This window comes from Dermacentor silvarum, chromosome 6 (assembly GCF_013339745.2).
Source record: "Dermacentor silvarum isolate Dsil-2018 chromosome 6, BIME_Dsil_1.4, whole genome shotgun sequence".
NCBI lineage: Eukaryota > Metazoa > Arthropoda > Arachnida > Ixodida > Ixodidae > Dermacentor > Dermacentor silvarum.
Window position 1 is genome coordinate 55,956,484 of NC_051159.1, and position 23,059 is coordinate 55,979,542.

The following is a 23,059-nucleotide window of genomic DNA, read 5'->3' on the forward strand; positions in this document are numbered from 1 at the left end:
AGTAGAAATGCGCCCCCCCCCCCCCCCCCCCCGCTCTCTCCGGCGCTCGCTTCCCGCTTCCTTGCTTGCGCGTGGAAGATTGAGTGCGTTTGCTCTCCGTGACAGCGTGCATCCCCGCACGCTTCCGCTCGGGCATACGGCGCGCGGCGAAGATTTTATCTATACGGAACCTCACGGCGACGGCGACGACGACGGCGACGCCGACGGCAGAAATCCGGTGGAAGTGTCCATATAATTGCTATCGCAATAAAAAAAACAATTACACCATCTTCCCGTAGGAGAACCCTGAGTAGTATGCGAAGCAGCCATGGGGTCGACCACGGCGCTGAAACTGGCGTTGACGCTGGCGCTGTCCGTGGCACTCATCGCGGCGTTGCGTAGGTAAGATTTCCGACGCTGCTGGACGAGTAATGGCTGATCTCGTCGAAAACCTCCGAGCCGCCCCCTGAGGCACCGGCAACAGTCACCAACGCCACGCGCGTTCGGTGCGAACGCGGATAAAACGCCGACGGCGTCGACAACACTTCTGCGCGGTGTGGCGCCCCTCAGCGGAGTATGCAGCGTCTACCGTCGCGCCTCTAACCTAATCTGCTTCGCATTATCGCGCGCGGAGCCGCAGGTGTTGCCATTCGTTGTGCAATCCGGAGAGGAGAGGAGCATCGGAGAGGAGAGGAGGAATGCCGAGAGGAGAGATGAGACAAGGAGAGGAGGGGAAGGAGGATGCGCATAGCGCAGTGCGGGTGTGGACGCACGGCTGATGGATAGAGGGAGGGAGTGACATAGCCCCGACCATAAGCTGTTTCGCATCTAAAAACTGTGATGTGGCAAAACCTGTTATAATTTACGGCTGTGCTCCAGTGTATTCCGCCGGCTTTTAATTTTTTTTTGGTATCATGAGGATCATAATGGCAGTGCTTGTCGCTTCCTTATGTGCGCACTCCCTCACCCCGTCGCAGGAAAAGTTAATAAAAAACATATTTCCCGCAAATAGGGGTTGCGTGCGATGCAATTCAGAGATCCATCGGAGCTATCATTGGGCTTTCGCTAGAAGGACGACGTACCGTAGAGCACTCTTCTCAATCGCTTGTTTCTCCTGAAATTCTCAAATGACAGGCAAATGAAGCAGCTTGAGAGGTGAACTGAAAAGCCATGAATTCGAAAAAAAGAAATCATGTCTCGTTGTAGATTTTTCGAGCGAGGTTTGGGTACTTTTAGGTGAAGTGTAATGGTCCAAATCGAGGGCAAGATAAGATGCGACGACCTTGTAGCGCTTCTGGTAGCCTTATAATTGGCGAATTTAACTAGAATGTTTCCGCCATGAAAGAAAGAAATGACAGAGTTTAATTAGCTTACCTCTCCATGCCACGGTAATCCACCATTCAGACATCTAAAACCGCGACGTCATAAGCGCGCAATTTTACACTCTCGTTAAAACGACCATTCGTAATAATTTAGCACATCAATGTTGCGCCAGATTTCAGTCCCAGATGAAGAACGGTGGACTGGACAACTTTGTTGGCGGCGTCAAGCGCTCGCAAGATCCTGAGCTTCATGAGACTTTCCTTTCTTTGACCGGCACTGTTTGGAAACAACTGAAGCAGTTTCGCAATCATTGACGGCGAAATTGCTGCACTGAATTGCTCAACATTCGTGTAGCGCTCCTAGATTTGATTTTGCGTCTTCTGCGCAACACGTACGCCCAGACGAGCTTTGTCCTCCTACCGTACTGCGGACCTTCAATTGTCTCTACTACGTCTCAGTCTCTGGGCGCTTGGATCCCCACCAGTATATTAGTGAGGCCACCAGGGCCAGAATCGAAACCATTGCTTCCTGCCTAGAAACAGAAGGCTGTAGCTGTAAGCTGACAAAGTAACACCAATTATTTGCCATAAGCGCTGTGTCTGCACATGAATAAGCGCCAATTTAAAGAAGTCATATATTAAGTTACGAATTTTTTCTGAACAATATTCGGCAGGTTTTCAGATTTTTCTTCTCACGTAGTGGGCCACGTCTCCAGCGTTAAGAAGAGCCCCAGCGCTTGTGTTTAACCACTGCGACAGATCTCATAAATGACGAAAGTATTCAGATTACTAGTGTTTAAACATTAGTTTCTTCTAGACATGTTGAAGCGGCAGAGAAATGTCGCATTCGACGGCGATGACACGCAAACTGGGATAATAGGCACGCAAATTGTTTCATGAAAAAGTTATTTCATGATTATAAGTCAGCGGAACGAAATAGCCATTCCTTAGCTCTCATCACGTGCAGTTTAATAAGCGTTAGGCAAATCTAGTGACACAGTTTACATCTGACGCCATTTTAATAGAAAAAGTGTGCAGGGCATTGCGATCGATCAGCAGCTGCTCAAATAGCTACATAGATTAGAACAGCCAGAGCGGCGAGTGAACAGTTAACACTTGCCCATCTATTTCTTTCTTATTGGTAAAAATAAACATTGTAGTTGTGGTCGCTGTTTGCTGGCGATGGCTGCCTCTTTTCACTTGGTTAGAATGTAGGAGAAAAAATAAAGAAAATTTTAAATTCTGGTGATACATACTCCGAACGATGACACCCTCGATCGTAGATTAGGTGTGAAAACATCATTATTGCACCCTTAATTTCTCCGAAAATTTTGAGAATGGGTGGCATTCGTTACCTGAGAATCCTTCGTGAACCCTTTCATTAATGTCAGGGTGCTATAGAACGGTGTTTTGTGGGATTCATATGCCTTGCATAGGGCGTGCGGGCACTTGAACGTTTCAAAAAAGTAAGAAGCCTTGAATGTCTGTTTCCAGCACATTGTTCAAGCACGTCATATGATCACAGTAAGCGATGGATGACCGCCTGATTCTTCATGTACATGGGATCCCCGGTTGTTGAGTGGAAATACATATCTTTTTCTTTTCTTTTGTAGCAGCAGGGTGCAATTTTTCCTAGTGTTTAGGTAATACATAAAAAAAGAAAAACAGGTGAGACACTAAAATTGAATGTCTCTCTCAAAAAGTTATCGCCTGAAACAGCGTCCACAGATGTCCGAGGTATACAGGGTTTCGGATAGTCAAATGAGACACAATTGCACACGATGTAGCAGATTCAATTTTCGCCACAGATGCCAGTGTCTTCAATGAGCTTTGAAGGTATTTTGTTATATTGGGATGCACAATTGATGACCAGGACCTAACACATCGGCAAGCGCGAAAAAGGTTGCCGTGAGTCAATTAAAAGCAGTCTTTGTCCAAGGCGGTGCCTCTGTGTTGTATGCTTGGGAATGCCGAGTAGTAGGCGGCATACACCCTCCCGTTAGTGGACGTATACCGCCTAGGTATTGCTTCGTAGACGTATCTTCTCTCTATCTCTCTCGAGAAGAAGAGATATCGTTTAATCCTTACTGACGAGAATAACCCATCGACAGCATTGGCACGGTATTCCAGTCGAGATGTCTTCCAAGCAGGTGTCATAATAATCGCGATACAAGAATGACGTCGTGATTCCGCGTTGCTTCCTGCGAAGCGTCTGTCTGCCTCTCTTCGGAACACCAGTCATTGCGTAGCACATATATTAGGGCATAAGGGTCCTACGGATGATAGTCTGCAGCTTGCACTGTCGCAAAGTTCACTGGCCAGCTCCGACCCAAAGGGTTCTACATCGAACCGAAATGCAATGTTGTGGTCGTAGCGAAGCGATACACAGCCCTCGGAGCGACAGCTATCGATGCGCACGCCGCTCGCCGTCCTCGCCCATGTGCCATTCTTCGAGTGCGAAGAGCTCCGCACACCCACAAGCAATGGCAAACCCTTTGGAGCGACGAAAACGCGTTTTCGGCGGGCACAGCGCAAGCTGTGCGGGGCTGGTTCGTCCGATCGGCTTAAGGGCGTAACCTCCCATGCATGCGAAGGCGGCGGGAGGACCGCCGCCGCACCCACGGCAGCGGGCAGATTAAGCGGGAGCCCGCGTGTACCCGCCCTCGGTCGGTGCCGCTGCCGCTTCTCTGTCTGACTGATTTCACTCGCCGCGAACCGGTTTGTAAACGAATTACGGGGTTAGGTTAGCTCGGCTTTTGCTACACATATATACTTTGGCCTGTCGCGGACTAGGTGGAGCGAGGAATAGGAGGCTGGGGGCCTTCGCGCAGGCGGCCGCTATTCATCACTGCCACACGAATAACCGAGTGCGCCGCGGATGCTGCTCTGCATATGCATGCTCGACGCGATGAGGGCAGGCAAGGCCGGAAGGAACCGCAAGGACGCGGCCGCCGTTGATCGGTGGTCACGTGTGTGGGTATTTTGTGGCCGAAACTCTGCTCCACCGGGCATTCGCTGATGTTTCGCGGGGCTGGTTAGAAAAGCGTCGCCACTAGTATGCCGGAAGATACGTGTAAAATAATTAGGCTGCGATGCTGTTTGGCAACCTACTCTGTTACGCGTGTAGGGATTGTTTTTGTTTTAGAAAACTACTGTAGAGACAAGTGTGCTGGCGTGAAACGTGAAATCTTCGAGCGACTGCCCACTGAGGCTATACGGTGTCAACTTTGTCGTCACAACCAACTCTCGGGTAAATTCAGTCCCGACGCTTTTGAACTTGACACGGAGGTTGTGATGCCTGTACAAACAAGGAGAGCAACTCTGAAATAATCTGCGCTAGCACATGCCATCCGTTATCAAGGTTACATGAAGCGGCGTAGTTGGCGTACAAGCAGAGTATAAAAAAAAATTCGCGGAACAGAGGCGCACACTAAAGCATAATTGTCAAGGACAGTAACGGTGGCCTAGCGTTCGGTGTATGGATAATTGCATTATAATATAGGGAGGGGGGGGGTGATATTGCGATTAACACTGCATTATTGATTATTTTCATTAGTCTCCACTTTGCTTATGAACAGATGATAATGGCTCTTCTACTAGAAATAGTTTTATATCCCCATGCGTCTTTCACATATGTTTGTGATCTATGCGTTACAAGCTACTCTGTTTCCATGTTACACAAACAGATAATATTTCTGGCGATTTAACGTCTCCTAGGCGACATGACAGATTAAGCAAGGATGAAATAGCTCTCATGCAGGTCATAGATTCAAGTATTTCTTTTGGTTCATTTTGCAGGATTGCGATTTTTTTAAAGCTGCGTAATCTTACGTTTGTATGATGACTTCTTATATGTCCCGGCCCAGTGTTTACCGCTGGCTTGTTATTCAATTCACGGCATATGTAACGATTCACATTGAAAACACATTTAGCTGTTCGGCCGGGGAGCAAGTCTGTACAGGCATTTGAAATATCCTTAAAGTTTTGATGTTTTGCAATGACAATCTTACGCGTGCGTTTCCGTGATAATTTCCTGGACATGACAATCGTGTCCAGCTATATTAATGCAACACTGTAATTCTTTAGCAGGGCTGATAATTACTCTAAGCTGTGAGGAAGCTCAAAATACATCTACACTCTAAGAAAAAAAAAAAGAACGAAATGGGGTATCGAGGTTAGTCCTTTTGGGGAGTAAATGACCTGCTACAACCATTCGTTCTTTTTCGGAGTAACTGCAAGGGGACGAACTACTACTCCCTATGCGGTTACTCCATCAAGGGGACAAACAGTTGCTCTTTTCCGAAGCCCCCTAAGGAAGTAACGGTCATTTTTTTCCGATGCTCCGCAAGAATGGAATTAACGACATTAGCCGTTTACACGCTGATAAGAAGAAAAAATGCTATTAAGGGGACAAAGAAAGCGCTCCAAAGTACGAATCGAACTCGCGTCCTCGCGCTCACAAGTCAGGTACCCTACCCACTACACCATGGCAGCTCGCTTGAGAAAGGATACTGTGACAAAGTTAAGCGTCGAAACGCAGGTTTGGCAATGCAAGAGACTCGGAATTTTGTGTATGCTAAGCGGGGAGAGTCTAACGCTGCGTGTACTTGCAACCATGCGACTGCAAAAAGAAAGTTGCCCGATTACGCGATATATACGTACGTGTAGCGAGCGCATACGAGACAGGCAAGACGACAGAGAAGGCGAACTTATCTGTCGCTTAGCGTGCCCATTTGGAGCTACATATCGCTTCACTTAAGTTTGTAATCTCCTTGGAACGGAAGGAACTTAGGTACTATTGACCAAGAACATGTAGCAGTCCATCATGGACTTGCGCGTTTAATGTGTATCGTTCACTTATGGCTTGCACATTACCTGCATGGTTCTTCACTCTCCACATTTTAAATTTCACACATTTTTCTCACGAAGAGGCAAGGTGCTGCTTTGCATTTAGTTCAATAGATAGTGCACGAACTTCAAAATATTCACGATTTAATGGCAATACCGTTTACGGCGCACCACTCCACGACACGGACGAAAACAGCAAAGTGCATGGGGAGTAACTGTTGCCGTTCATCCTGCCGTTGCTCTCGTTTCGACCAGGGACTAAACACTTACTCCCCAAAATTTGCAGACGACACGCGCACTCCTGCAGCTAGTTCTTTGAGGGTTGAAATCACCGTTTTTAGGACTAACAGCCCACTTACTCTCGTTTTCCCCGGCATTTTTTAGAGTGTATCTGCGTGTGTATATTGACGTTGTATTTTCTGTTCTCCAGGTCACACTTCATAGCATTGCATTGCACTCCCTTTTCCTTTTTTTTTGTGTGTGTGTCACTTAACAGCTGGACAGATGAGTCCATTGTTTTCATTAATTGAATAAATGTGTAATAAACACTATGGTCCAATGCCTAATTTGGCAAAGGCAATGACTAATTTTGCAAATACACTTAAATATTTCATCTCTCTTCGTCGTTTGGCAAACGCATGTCAGGGTGTGGCTCATCTGGGCGTGCGCAAATCAAATGCAGCTAAAGCATATTGAACAGTGGAAATATTCCGAGGCGATATCTTGCTGAGCGAAGCAGTTTCCAATGTAAAGTGCGTTGTGCACACATCTCTAACGACTCGATGCAGCCAAGAACACAACAAGGCAGGGAGCCCTAGAAACGTGGTTCGCAGAGAAGCTTGTTATTTGTTACTGGTGCTTCGAAACTTTTACCGAAGCAATACTTGGGGCCTCCAGCGCGAGCACAGTTGTTGTTGCGTGCAGCTGGACAGCTTCCAGGAAGCTGCACTCAGGGGTCAGAGAGGCGAGGTGCCAAACGAGCCTGAGGTTGTTTGGTCTTTTTTGCCAAGCGTGTACTAGCACTCGGCGTCGACTGTTTAGCATTCCGGCGCGCTTTCGTCAGCGGTGCCCAATATTGCTGCCTGCCACAAGAGCTGTTCAAGGGAGAAACAGTGCTCGGTCAACGCACGTGCTTTGACTAGAAAGTTTCTTTCATGCCCTTCCGGCTTGGTGTGGGCAATGCTGGAGATTATGCTTGAACGAGCAAAGGCGAGGTTTGGGGGCAATGAATTTGCTGGCTGTGTGCTCTGCACTTTTGCCATATAGTGACAGGTGGCAGGCAAATACTTGCAACCGGTTACGTCTGCACAAAATTTACACACCTGCTCAAAATGAAAAGGAAGAAAGAAAAGAAAGGCTTGGTGCTTTATCACACAATATTTCTATAACAGCTTATATCTCAGATCACTGTATATCGAATTTATCTGCATCTTTTTTTGTCAAATATGGGCTTTGTCCTGCACCCTCAGTTGGTAACGTTGTTCCCTTGCATTGTTTTGTAAAATTTCAGAGCATCATGTTCATTAGATTACACTGGAGTCGTTCTATGTAGCAATGGTGGTTGTGATAGTAGTTATTTTATGGTGAACGCGGTGTGAACACAACCACTTAGCGCATATTGCTATCGAACGTTTTCATTAAAAGCACAAAAATAAATCGTCACCGTGACTGCATTGGGCAGAATTTAGTGATTATATTTCTGATACTTCCAAACAGAAGTTGTGTACGAATTGTGCCTGTTTCTTTTCTTATGAACGACAAAGAACAGACGATATGGCCTACCAGAGCTTCTAGTGGAGGCAACACAACACGCTGTCGGATTTTAAATAATTTAGATTGTTTGTATACATATGAGGTTTCACATGATACCATTTTACTGGGGACGTCAACAGCAGAAACAACGTCGGTAGAGACATCTTGCGCCGCTTTGCCCAACAACAACGCGTTAGAAACGTTCTCGTATTACATACTATACATGTTCTCATGGAAATTAATTAAACCGAAGAACTGCACGTTGAGGATGGCGTCGTTGCCGATGCTTTACAGCGGCATAATAGTAAAATATGGTTGTGCGTACAGTGGTCGAAATCTGTGCCACAAGATGGTCCCCCCAATGTACGGCTGCTCACCCCTATGGCTCCAGTATCCCGGTATTCCGTGATGGGTAATATTGATAAAGAAAAGATGAATTTCTCTGATTAATGTAGTTTCCAGTACCGTGCATAATTCTTACGAACTGGTGTTACGATTCCTTTCCCGAGAAGAAGCAGACACTGTCGCGTAGCCGGGGAACATACCGGGCTCAAGAATTATGGCTAGACATTAGGCCACAGACCAAATGTTGTGCTCAAGAATGATGAGCTGGGAAACGAACTTGGAAAACTTCATGTGGTTGAGGTCTTCGAATTTAGGGGAACGTATTGGAATAACTTTGATACCGCACATCGAGGAGATGAAAATCGGTCATTGCTTGACTGTAGGTTCAGTTGATATGGTTGATCATTAAAGAGACCACAAAGCTATACTGGCTTTAAGATGGGCTCCATAAAGCTAAGAAAGTAGACCTGATAAAATTAAACAAATTATTTACCACATATCTGAGTGTGAAATGGTGGAGCCTGAAAAGCAAGACGAATAAGGCTTGTTTTAAACTGGCAGGTAAAGAAGAGCGCGCCCCGTTATTCCTCTAAATGTTTCCTCGGGTCCCGACTAAATGGCGTCCTCACTTTTGCACAGAATGCCTTTTCGCGTCCCTCTCATGTGCTTAGCAGTGCCTGTGCCTGTATATGCTTCAATCACTGTCAATGAAAATGCTATGTACTCTCGCACTCCCGTGTGAAACACCTTTTCGCTGATTGCGCAAGACGTTGTCAGAATCAATTGTTGCGCATGTGTCACTTTACTCTAGTTTATGCCTGCTGATATGTATTGTCTATCACAGCTTTAACGTGTAGGGCTGCGTTGCCTTTATCAAGGTGCCTCTGGTTGTAACTTCAGCATTGCAAAGTTCAGATTCGCGGTACCGTGGGAATGCTACTTTAAAGAAGTGTGATAGGTGACATGATGCAGACATATTGTCTTGAGATGAATCTTGAAGATAACTCAACAGCACTACTACAATGTGCGTGCACAATTTCTGTCAAACACAATGAAATTTTAAAATTGATCTTTCACTTGACAGTGCTAGCTTACACCGATGATGGACGGTGTATGGCATCGTTAGCTCCTATTCTCGTACACAATGCGTCTGCATTGATATACCGCCAAATACGGCAAGTTCTATGTAATATGTTCGCATTAACTTTTCGGCGTTGTTCCTACTTTGCCATTTTGTGACAAAATGGTCATCCCGGCCCCGGCGGCCGCATTTCGATGGATACGAAATGCAAAAACGTCCGTGTGCTTGCGTTGTAGTGCGCGTTAAAGAACCCCAGGTGGTCAAAATTAATCCGGAGCCCTCCACTACGGCGTGCCTCATAATCAGAACTGGTTTTGGCACGTAAAACCCCAGAAAGAAGAAGAAGAAGACAAAATGGTCCTCCTAAAATAATTTTTTTAACGTTGAAACTGCAGTGCTTGCTTTTCAATAACACAAATAAAACCATACTGATGGACTTGTCACATTTCATCATAGTTTAATAAGTTAATATGTTTTAGTTATTTACTGAAGTTGTACCTTAACAAATACTGTGGATTAAGAATTGTGTAAGGGTTTGACCCAATGGATCAAAAGTGGCAGTTTTGCTCGAAGAGCGAAGCATTGGCAGCTATAGCAACGTTTAGTGTTGCACTGGGACTCGATCATTTGGGGCGTCCATTCTGGCATTCAGCGACAGGGATATTTACTCCATAATACAGAAATTTTTTATGGAGTCCAACCGAATGCGCTGGTATATTTGTATCTATTTCTTTTTGTGTTCGCATTTCACCTATTGAATACTGATTCTACAGTCTATAATTGCTTTCGTTTAAACACGTAATTTCACCTTTCAACATCACTTATTCTATATGGCAGTCACGAAAGCTTATTTGTAGTCATAACTTGGAATAATCCATGCAGTTCTTGGTAAATCACCCATAGTGGGACTGAGTGACGAGTGTGATGGGCAACAACTACAATAAATCGTTGAACTGTAATCAAACTGTGCGCAAGTGTGACATATTGGGGCGAAGCCCAACGTAAGGTGAAACACAAGGTAAAACGAACAGCGCCTTAGCAGCTACCAAGGCTTTTCCACACGCGTGAAATTCTTAACGCTGTTCTATTCCACCTGCTGATGCAAGCGTCCATAGCCATCGGCTACATTATCAAGGGGCTGTGCTAGAGGTCTTTAGTCGGGAATCCGACCGTTAGAAATAATATTTGTTTATTTATGAATATATATATATATATATATATATATATATATATATATATATATATATATATCCAGAACAGCCCGTCACCGGCAATGCCCATGGTGGAAACTCGCGTGGACTGTTCCTATGAAATTGGAAAATCAGTTCTGCGGAAGCTCGCTCGCAAGGAGCAGGGCGGTTGATGAATGGGCTAATGGTCATCCAACCGACTGTAGCATAAAGCTTCAAAGTAAGTCCATACGGGTTTCTCAGAAAGAATACTGCGCAGTGAAGAAGTTTTCCGTGGTCCGGAGTTCAAACTCCGGACCAAGATTGCACAAGATGTATGCAAAACTTGCTTACTAAGAAACCCGTACATGTTTCCTTTGTGACATCATGGTACAGTCGGGTCGATGAGTACTGAATACGAAATTAAAATTGAGCACTGAAGAAGAAATGCCATAGGAAGTGGCACTGGACATAACTGGCAGTGCTACAAAGGGTGAACCGTATAAGATACACCTAAGAAATTTTGATCGCTTTTTATAATCATGCTGTCAGGCATGTATAGAGATGCTGTCAGGCAAGGCTGTCAGCCAAGACAAAAATGGAAATAGTTCAAAAACTAATAAAAAAATTCTTGGTCAAATCATACATCGGAAACAAAATAAAATGAGACGCACAGAAGGTTTGTCTTTAGAGAATATCTAAGCGTAAGCGGCGGAAAGGAAATGAGAACTGTGGAATAGTGGTCGACCATAGTGCTAGCTATCAGTGAAATCATTCATAGACTCCCACTCGCGCTCCCACCTCACCGAGTCCCCCGATCCTCTGCTGTGTGATATGTAGTATCTCATAGCAACCATTTTGTTTATCACGCGTTTTGCTAATACTGTACAACATAAAGCGGTCTAACTAATAAGCTAGTGGCTTTTAAAGAAAAACGCTAAGTAAAATAAACATGCAGGCTAGGCATATGTTGTGGCTTATACCTTCGTGCCTTTCTCGGTGTTTATTAGTTATTAGAGCAATAAAACAACCACAATAGACAGCCGTTGTTATCAAATGCATTTATGGAACACTCCGCCACGGCAGATGCTCCCTGTAGACTGCCTGGAACAAAGAAGGTGCTAATGTTCTCGTGCAATTTTTTTTTAATTACTCGATGCCCAGATCACGTGTGGGGCCTGCACTTGAGAAAAGACGGTAGCTAGTGTATATGCTAATGTTGGAGAGGATAAACGGTTATACAGCGGTAAAAGATGGCACCTGCGCGACTGTAGCATGGTGGCGCCTCTAAACGCCATGGTATGACAGTTTGCATCTCCGTGTGCTGTCGTCAAGAGTGCGCTGACCTCATAAACATGAAATATTTCTTCATTTATGTGCGACAGGCAACAGCTACCAAAGAAAAAGTATTAGTAAAAACTATGAGGAGGCATGCGTGTTCCCCTACCCCTGTTTGATGGATGTGCTAGCTTGTATAATTTCCACACCGCAGATGCCTTCGCTCCCTCGGCGAAGCACCAACCGGCTGACATGCGGTCGAACGTGCAAGCGGACGTTGAACTTTACGACCTTCTGAAACTGTTAAAGTCGGCTATATGTGAAACCGCAGTTTTCTTATGCGCGCAGATAGAATAACATCCGGGTCCCTCTTCTTGCGCACCACGTGTTACTGTGCTGTAACCGGCACGCTTGTAAACATGACAACCTTGCCATCAAACCTATACTCACTGCAGAAGCGAATGAACGCGAAACGCGTGTTCTGGGTCTGCGGAACGAGAAAGGATACGATTCTTGACACTGCCACTGCGGCGACCATGAAACGTGCTCGTAGAAGAAAACGCCGGCAGCCACTTAGAACGATTTATGCGGCTAATTCCCAGAGACATGTTGACAGGAAGCATTAGGGCCGCTTAAGCAGATGCGCAGCTCGGTGTGTCCCGCCGGTGCTTAATTATTCACAATTCTCGGCCCGCCCTCTCTGCTCGCCTGCATCTCGAGCTGCCACTTGCAGCGGAATGCTCGCGTTCATCTGTTCCAATTCTCTTTCTCCTCGGCCACGCTTCGTATATACAGCGCGTCGGCGGCTCTCCCGCCGAGCAACATTACTTACAACGGTACATTTCAGATGCAAATTAAAAGCCCGCTTCGTTAGGCCTCTCTTTGCTAGCTTATGCAATAGTCTCGCAAAAAATGTACGCACGTTGCGCTCCTAAGCGTGTGTACTTTATTACCCGCCATAGCAACACAATAATTAGGCGAACCGTATAATCTATTACCGAAAGATATCTATTTTTTGTCCTTTCAGAATGAGAAGAGTTCAACAATAAATACAGATATAGTAAACGGACACAGGCCGTTTCAACCATCGTTCATCACATCTTTATCATCTATCATGTGGGCGGCTTCAAGTTTAGTGATATTTCTGCTGGACGAGTGTATGGTGGTAAGCTCATCGCAGAGCTTGTGCTAAATATACAAGGTGCATGCGACTTCGTTAATGAAACAACAATGCTTTGGATTGATAAAGAACAATAAAGGCCGCGACTGCATGAGGCTGAGCGATCTCATTAGCATGAAAGCTTCAGAAACTGCCTGCATTAAACTGTCTGCATTAATCATACGCAGTAACGTGCGTTCATAGCTGCACCAGCACTTCTGCGCCTACAAGAAAACATCGCTTTTTTGTTAAAATGCCACAGGGATGTAACTTGACAGCGTACAAATGCACTTGTGGAAGAAAAATGAGATAATAGCGCACACTCGATGAACAACATTGGTTACTGCCATACATTTTTTTTCTGTTTTTTTTTTTTTATTGCAGCATGGGACGCTCAATACTGGGAAATTGCAAAACGTTCGCACAACAAGTGCGTTCAAGTCGGTTGTACTTTTTGTTATTTTCTCTGTAGCACAGGCCTCATGTAGTTTAACTAAGTTGTATTTTTTCCTTTGCTGAAATGTACTAGCTGTGAGTGTAACATATTGCAGAGAAAACTGAACACTACGCATATATTAATTACTCGCAATCTACACTGTCACTTTCTCAAGAGAAGGCGATTAAAACCAAATAAGCACCGTGAAGGCCGAGTCCTGGCGCTCTTCTAGTGCTGTACACCCACAAAGCTGTGTCGACAGCCCGATTATCTAGAGCGTAAGTAGGCATGCATATTAGGAAAACAGAAGAAGGAATACTTATTACTATGGCAAAATAAAAAAACAAGATAAATAATGACTTGTCTACATCCGGCTGAGCAACACACTTTACGCCAGATTACTTAATGTTCGGCGTCTACATTAGGCACAGAATTGGTGTGGCTTCATTGCATCAAGACATAAGTATAAAAGCGCTGATATGCGACTATCTATTCTTCAATTTGTTCCACTTAGGAAGTGACGGCGTTTTCTTCGGGTTTCCTTAGTGCGAACGTTCATGTTATAGAGGCTTTAAACTATATACTCCCTACGTGAAACTCACGAACTGCAGTTAGTCATCAGAAACTATGCAGTGCTTCGCAACTACCTTAAAGTAATGCCGCACTGTACGGTAACGTCTTAAATTTTCGTCAGAATAGATTCGCTCAGTTATACAAATAAAGAAGTCACATGCAGCTGTTGTGGATTGAAACTGTATATCTCGCCGTTGGCGACGCCTCAAGGCGCCTCCTCGGTCGTTCGGCATGCATAGCTTAATGTAAAACCCTAAAACGTTAACAATTTATCGAGTATAATTTTCTGCTTAATCTGCTTACAAAATTACACAACAGGAGAACCAACGGCATCGGTGTCGCGGTGATCTTACATTTCGGAATCTTGGGCTTTGGATGATCATCACCGAATGTGTTCGGCCGGAGTAAGATGTACTTCTGGTACTTCTTCACGGCGCTCTTGTGCTGCTTCAGCAAGTCGGAAAGCTTTCGGCTGTCTAGAAGAAAAAAAAAAGTAGTGTCAGAGAAAAGCAAGGCTCCGAGATTTGAAACAGCGGAGTCTTCAAAAAGTGACTACAGAAAGTCATCAAAAAAGGATTCAAGGTTTAAAACACTCATACGTGGTCTCGGCGTCTAGCTCCTATGTTGAGCTGCAAGGCCAACACCGTTTTTGAAATACAGTTAGAATTGCAAATTTTTTATTGAAATCAACCGGAATTATTGCCGCATTGGAGATCGCGAATGACCGAAACGTGCTGAACCGAGGGCCTGAAGCCTGAAGTAAAGTAACCTTTAGGTGGTTTTGGCGCCAATAAATAGTTTCTGACGGGATCGAGGGCGGTGAGGCTAACATAAGAAATATTCTGACTGCTACATTTATCTATGTTCCATTGCAAAACGATGTAAATTTTGTTATTATAGATTTAAATATATTGCTGCGACCAAACTGATTTCGAAAGCTGTACTTTATAAATAACCACCTAACTGCGCAAATGCGGTCTGTACTTTACAGCTGTTACACATCTGTGAAAACGTCTGCCACCAACTAACGGTGGATGAGATGACCAAACTACAGTGCCTGGGATAAACTTTCAGGCACTGTAACCAAACACAGAGATAAGTTTAAGCACAGCCCACAGTTTATATGGGCAACATGCAGGCAAAATGTACGTAAATTTAAGTAAGGTACTATACTTTATTATTACCGCTACCATGGATCCATACGTAACTTGATGACGCGCGCCACTGTCGTTGATAAATACCCAGATAGAAGAGGAAGCCCGGGATAAACTCGAGGTAGTTGTCAATCATGCAAGGCACGGCTAAAGTACTTCTGAAAGTACGCATAATGTTTTATTTTTTTGCCGTTTTTACCTGTCAATTAAAATTAAAAAATAAAACGTGCACTATATTGCGCAAATCGGCCTGTTTTTTTCGTGTTACCTTAGGAAGCGGACATTGCTTGAACGACACATTGCAATATTCCGATAGTTCCTTAACCAACATGTACTAGTTATGTTAGGTGACCTTAACGTTATACATCTTTTTTCAGGGCAGGTTTTCATTACTGACTCGCGAGCTCTTTCTGTTATTGTTGAATAACCATCTATAGATTCGAACACAGAGGTACTGGGCTGAAGTAGCAGCTATAGCTTTTGACATGCCTCCTGCGCATTAAAAGCCTGCTGTATATAAAAGTCGACTTATTTGTAGAGCGCGAATGTTCCACTGAATGTCAACATGCTTCGTAATTTTACAGCCCGCTGAAAACACGGCTACGTACGAACATCAAAGGCACCATTAGTTCATGGTTACCACTTTTTCACAGCCATTTGAACCCGTCGACACCAATAAGCTACTACGTAGGTATAGTGTTGTCCCGGCGCTATCTCGTCTTACTCGTCGGGCATGGAATACAAAAACCAAACCCACTTGCAGGCTTCGTATGGTGGGAAATTTTTTTTCTATCGTTTTTAGTTACTTCACGTGAAAGTTTAGCCCAACCGAAAGCTTGCCACAAAGTGCCACAAACGCATCGGAAGCTGGAAACCACGAAGAGAACGAGAGCGAAAACAAGAAGTAATGGCACCCTGGCACACACTTGGCTAGCCTATTGATATCACCACTGCGAGAACAAGGGAGGGCCTTTTCGAAGCACCAAAATCTGTCGCGCAGATTGTTATGTTCTCGTTCAGCGTATGCGTAATCATCTGCCTCAGCCTAGAAAAGCTGTAGTCGTATAAAGCCAGCGAGCTGTTCAGCCCCGCGCGAAGGACACCGACACTACGTTGGTCGGAATGTTGGGAATGCGCGCTGTCTGTCCACCGTCCGAATTCCCGCGACGGTGCTCCAGTGCAAGTGACAGTGCGTTAGGCCTACGCGCCGACGCATTCACGCGAGAGATAAACGAGCGACGTTCACAGAGCTGCCGTACACGCTGGTTCGCAACCATTCTCTTCGGAGATTTCAATACAGATACTCGGTGCTGGAATTTCTGTCACATTCTTGGCGAGTAATCCGTGCTCAGCAAAGAACATACAAAAATTGATGTTTTATGTATTACACAGTCTACCTTATCTGCACATTGGATTGAGGTGTCGAGAAAAAATAACGAGACCGAGGCGCTGTGCTGAAGTGTAGTGTGTCTAAATTGGCATGTTCCTAAAGATAGCTGCAGGAGTCACTAGCTCGATTCTGCAAGATTGCGAAAGCAAGAAGGCTCGGGTAAATACATTTAGGTGCACGGTAAAGTACGCCAGGCGTTCAAAGTTAATCCGCAGTTTCCCGCTACGGCATGTATTATAATCAGACCGTGCTTTTGGGTCGTAACACCCGAAAACTTAATTTCAGTCAAAAGTTTAGCTATACGCCATGGCCATGTCAGCTTTCAGGCAAGTAAATCCAACTTTTATAAAAGAACGGTGGTTGAAGAATTGAACCATGGCTCATATTTTTTTTCCAAAATATTCGCCGATTTGTGCTTTTCACTTCCCTTTTTTCGCTGACACACTTAACCCGCCGCGGTGGCTTAGCGGCTCTGGTGTTCCGCTTAGGTCACGGGATCAAATCGCAGCCGCGGCGGCGGCATTTCGATGGGAGAGAAATGCAAGAAAGCCCGTGTCCCGTGCATTGGGGGCACGGTAAAGATCGTCTGGAGGTAAAAATTAATCCGGAGTCCCCCACTACGGCGCGCCTCATAATGAAATCGTGATATTGGCACGTAAAGCCCGAGGATTCATGCATGACACACTTATACGAAGATGACATGCCCGTAGCTCAAAACGAATCATGTGCGCCGCAGAAAGATGCGCGTTCCTACTGCGACTCGTTGGTTCCAGATATCATGCGATGAGCATGGGTAGACACGTCGGAAGCTCACCAATACTCACGGATACCTCCTGTTGTGGTTCACCGTCCCCGATGACGTCACACTATCACCGGTGAGTGTGGGCATCCGCCTGCCAACGACGCAACAGTTTGCGTTCGCGCCAAACGCGGCATGTTGCCAAGCTCATCTGCCGATGACGCAACGCAGCCCAAAGACTAATGTGCATGTGGAATTACCTCAATTAGTATTTTCTAAAGGAATATAGGGCGAATTTGGCTAAAAGTGGGAGTTTTGGCCTAAGGCTTAAACGTTTATAGCGGTAGCGACGTATTGGACTATTACACCAAGTAGCGCTCGTTGTTTTATGAGCAGTGTAAGTTGAAGTAAACATTCACTCACCAGCTAAACAATGTGCTTTCATGCGCCCCAACGACAAACATGCACAAATTTCACTCCAGGACAACGGGTACTTATTGTCACAACGCTGGTGTTATAACGAGCACGAACGTTCGGTGCTGCCTCAACCCTTGATCATTCAGTGTCGCACCTTCAGAACTCCGCAAACCCCGCGTTCTCGAAACCCGAGGAGCGTAGGAAGAAGCGCGCGTCAAGCCATCAGCTTTCACGGCTCGCCCTTGCGGGCTCGCTCCTCGCAGTGGAAGCGGCAGTAGATCACGTGACTTCTAACACGTGGCGCGCGGGACGCGTATGTGCTAAAGTCCCTCTATAAGAAAAGTACCGCTATCTACTCTTTCCTCCGCCGCCTCCTCTCCTAAAGCGCCTGCTTTTTTCTTTACTTTTTGCTTGCGAATGCCAAGTCGACGGTGGCGCACCTAGAAAGTCCACGTTCAAGCTTTCAGGCCGGGCGCGCGCGCGCCGCCGCCGCTGGCGACTGCGGCTGCGCAGAGGACTTTCAACATGGCTCTGAGGTGGAAAAAAAGAAAATATAAAGTAAGTAAGTAAGTAAGTAAGTATTTTATTTACAGTAAGCAATATACAATAAGAAGTGAAAAGCGCGCGCTATCATCGTCCAATCGGAGATACAGGAGAGAGAGAAGCGGCGTTTATCAAAGAATGGCGGTACTTTTCTTATATAGGGACTTTAGTATGTGCTGCGCACACGCGGGTCGAGTGGCTCGATCACGTGATCTACCTTGGGTGTGCGGGAAGACAGCGCGCGCTGAAGCCACCAGCTATCTCGTGTTCTCCCTCCCACTCTCAGCAGATCCTGTGACCTCAGACGCACAACTTGCGTGGGTTGGGTTAGGTCGGTGCGCTGATCCGCGCGGCCCGCGCATCAGCGTTGATTAAAAACAACAACAAACAAAACTTCATAAACAGCAAAACAAATTTCAATTAAGGAAAAAAAAGCATGATGATGGTTCCGAACGGATAAATTCGACACTGAAATACACGCAGTCATCTATAGCTGATAGGCGTGCCACACACGCATGCATGGAAAAACAACTCTTTATCCTTCTTTGTCAAATGTATACTTGCAATACCTAGTCTGATATACTATATGCCCGCCACCAGGATCTTAAAAGGAACTATGGTTGAAGTGACTTCAGTGACGTGCTGCATATGCGGTGAACGGCACAAGTTAAATTATTTTCTCCCGACAGTTCAATTTCTCTCAATGTAGGCATGCATTATTTCAATTTCACTGAGGATAATGAATCGATCTCTAATTAGCCTTCACAGCACCACTTTCTCAAGCAACTCGCTGCTACAGGCCAGCGGCTATGGCGTTGCGCCGCTGAACCCGACTTCGCGGGTTCGATCCCGGTCGTGGTGGCAGTACTTTGATAGGGGCGAAATGGAAAAGCACCCCTGTATTTAGATTTAGATGCGCGTCATAGAACCAACCTGATAAAAATTATTCCAGAGTCCGACCATTACGATGTGACTTTTATAACATCGTATAGTTATGGCACTAACAGACGCTAGAATTTTCTTTTAATATGATTTCTCATGCAATGCAGAGAAAGAAATACCCACATAATACTATAACAACCATGTGTATAACTGGTAATGAAAATAAGATTTATTCAATTAACGCCCGAAACGTTACACTTGCGTTATACGACATAATAGCGCCGTTCGAGAGTATCGTGCATTTATCTCCCGAGTGCATGCGCCAGAGCGGAAGTATGGTTGAGTGTATCCAGGGCAAATTCCAGCCTACATCTGCGTGATTACCTGCAGACTGTTACATACGAGCCGGTAGAAAGGGTTACACTGGCGCGTCGACAAACTGCAGTCACTGATTCCTGTAACGAAACTTGACTGTGGTATATCCATGATGACAGCAACGATGATCAAGAGAGAGATGAAATGTGCTTGCAGAATTTTTGTGAATATAAGCTATACGATAGCAGATCCTAATGTCTTAGAAAGGCTGCTTGAAAAGAAAAAAAGACAGGAAAAAAGTCATTTTAGCAGACATTGAAAAAGCTCTGAAGAAAGTCGATTTACTGGCGTTTAAAGGAATTGCAACTGAGCTAAAAATATAAGTGCTGCAGAATGAGAAGCCATGGTAGCTTGGTTCAATATTGGGTTCTCCAGCTGGGCAGAAGGCCCCTCGTTTGATTCTAGGATGCGGCTGCCGCATTCTAATGGCGCTTTAATTCAAAAACGGTCTTGAATTCAGCTTTAGGTGGGAATTGAAGATCGTCAGGTGAATTATGTTCACCCGTGGCCTATAGCGCCTATGATATACCCCATAATAATATTATCCAGTTTACTAGCGTCTATCATGGACCAAATAAAGTTCACTCACTCACTCACTCACTCACTCACTCACTCACTCACTCACTCACTCACTCACTCACTCACTCACTCACTCACTCACTCACTCACTCACTCACTCACTCACTCACTCACTCACTCACTCCCTGTTGCGTCTGCAACCGTTTAATCATGAATGAAATAAATTTAAGTAGCACGCCTTCACAAGTTGCATGCAGATAAACAAAGCCACGGTATCTTCAAGTGCTACGTTTCGGCAAAAAATGATGACGTGAGTGTCATTGCTGTTAACAGTAATATATACATGCACAGCACTGAGCGCTCTGGCCTTCTTTTTTTGTTAGGTAAAATGGAAAAATAAATATTCGCTCGTAATATATACTGCGTGTTTCTGCAATTATAGTTCCAGATAACTAAAAGTAGTGGATTGAGATAGAATCATAATTTTTAATCACCGAGCCGCGTAGTTGTGGCGGACATAAAAATTTGCGCGATGATCCTCAATGCGATAACGAATAGACAAAATGTTGCTATTTAACTTGATTATTATTGATTTTAGGAGCAACGTTTGAACTGCTGAAATAAAATTAGGTGCTGGTCGAAGCACGGACCTAAACTAGAGACACGTTGCCATGCACCAGTTTCATGAAGAAAGTGCGGAAAATGTACAGGAGATCCTATGTTGTTTCAATTTATATTTTTGCGCAACGGGAAAGAAGTCTTATACAGGAAACTGTCTAATAAACAGAACGCCGATTGAGAACGTATTTTGAGTCAAAATTTCCAGAAACTGGTTCTATGCATAGGTCGGTGATAGGGGTGTGCCAAATTCAAAATGTCCAATACGAATGGGATAGTATGTTCTATTCGATTCATATTCGATTACTATTCGACTCGAGAATTGAGTATTCGAAATTTTCAAATTTTCTTTTTTTTCGAATGTAACATTGGTTAGATGAAAATCTTTATTTTAGAATGTAAGGGATATCAGGATTTATTTGGATCTCAAGGGAAGTGCTTGAAGTGAATATTGTCACGAATTAGTCCACTGCAGAGGAGCCACAATCGCTGCACCAATTCCGTATAGTGAAAGCACGGGGCAGATAACTTCTGCTCGATAATTTTCTATCATTCAATAAGAATGGCTGATATCTAGGCAGCCTATATACGAATTTGTTTTCCTACTATTTATTGGTCCAGCCCCAACGTCCTTGCATTCATCGAACAATGTGCAGTGCTTTTCTATTGCATTGATCTCTCTTGACGACCACAACACTGTACGTGCAGCTTGCGGCATGTTCTTCGCCTGTTTCATACGCCCGTTGTCGTTGTGCCCCAGATAATTGAAAGCAGTTGTTTCCCATTTACAAGCTCTCGAGTTGCCCGGGCCGCCAGCTGCAAATGGCATTACACACATGTTTGAAATTACGTAATATCAAGTCGATTTTTAACCAAACGGGCTCCTCGGCAACTTCCCGTTTCTGTTTACTTATAAATGGGGGAACCTTCGATATTGGATTCAATATTCGATGTTTGCCTTTATCCAGCGTTTGGATTCCATGAAATTAGAAAATTTCACAATTAAAACACTCGTAGTTTATAGAAGTCGTTTATGCTTTGAGTATTGACTTCAAATCTGCAATTACAACATGCCTCTAAGTTGAACACATAAAGCGTTAACTATTGCGCATTTGTTTATCAATTATCGTACTGGGGATTACTGCGCACATGTCGATGTCTGCGAGTGTATATTAATAGCTGCATGATGCATGCGAGCCTACTTTCACTTGCACCTCATCTTATATATATATATATATATATATATATATATATATATATGAATACCATCGTCGACTAATAGTATGGTTGATATGTTTTTTTTTTTTAATTTTTCTCATACAACTTTATGCCACGGCATTTCACTATCTTACCAACTGCGCCACTAATTTATGTCGTCTAACAGAATTTAGAGAACTTGGCCTGTCACCTGTTTGTTCCATCTGTTCCAGCGAAGGCAGTCGGTCCCCGCAAGTCAAGAGAACTGCCGTCCCTCTCCATCACCAGAACAACAACCCCACCGACTGGCAACCAATACGTTACATTCCATTGACATACGTGGTTTCAGTCTACATTTATGCAAACCACACTGATTGGGACGCTGCTTTGCCGTCATTTTACATTTGACTTTATTTAGTGGCGCCATGATACCAGGCTACTCACCGCTATAGTTTTTGCACGAGCGTGAACCAACACTCCCAATGGACACATCACTATCTGCCGTGTTGCCCACTGAGAGCTAGCGACGCAATCGCCTGGGGGCAGCAGTACGCCACGTCGCACGTGAGCGACTCGTGATGTTGCAGGCATCTCAGAGTCCGTGTGCGACCACTGTTACACAAGTCCTCATACTACTAAGGACTCCGTCTCGACACACTGTCCTCTCAGAGGCGCTCCTGTTTCGCTATGACTGTCTCCTATCGTGTTTGGCACTGGGTCATATATGGGACGTATGAGATTTCTGCAGTGTTACCCAAGCTGGCCTCTAATCGCCCTACCACAGACATTGTTCATGTCGTGCGGCTTAAGCCCTATTTGCCAGCTCCAGTTTCAACGAGCACCGCGTCGGTATTACCCCCCTTAGCGAGTAGTGTCACGGGGCGGAAGAGGACAAAGACGCTTTGGTGTTTTCCTCGTGTGAGGAAGAACTGGAGGAGAGGTCGCATCGACTACGACGCCATATTTGTGTTTACTTTGCGTGTCGGTCCGCTTATGAAGTGTACACAACTGTAAAAGAGGCGTTTTCTCGTAACAATATATTTTGTGCAAGTGGATACCCATTACAGTGACTGACTTCAAGAACTCTTTTTTATCAATAGACTACACACGCATTTACGGTTATAAACTTGATTTCGATTCAAAATAGTCCGATTTCATTCATCTGAAACAGAAGCCGCGGTAACGTGGGGTAGGAACACCTCAGGATAGCCTGGAACTTATGATCGTGCACCTGTGGCCATAGGAAACATTTATTATGGTATACGCGCTCAACTCCGAGGAAA

The 23,059-nt window shown here is 44.9% G+C and overlaps 1 protein-coding gene across 1 annotated transcript in view; it reads right to left on the minus strand.

Annotated features, from left to right (window-relative positions):
* Positions 1 to 13,908: 13,908 nt before the first annotated feature.
* Positions 13,909 to 23,059, minus strand: part of LOC125946240 (doublesex- and mab-3-related transcription factor C2-like) — a 112,405-nt gene continuing 103,254 nt past the window's right edge. The window contains exon 3 of the mRNA XM_049668842.1: positions 13,909 to 14,418. Within this exon, the coding sequence (XP_049524799.1) occupies positions 14,204 to 14,418 (215 nt within the window). The 3' untranslated portion in view covers positions 13,909 to 14,203. The remainder of the gene's footprint in view (positions 14,419 to 23,059) is intronic.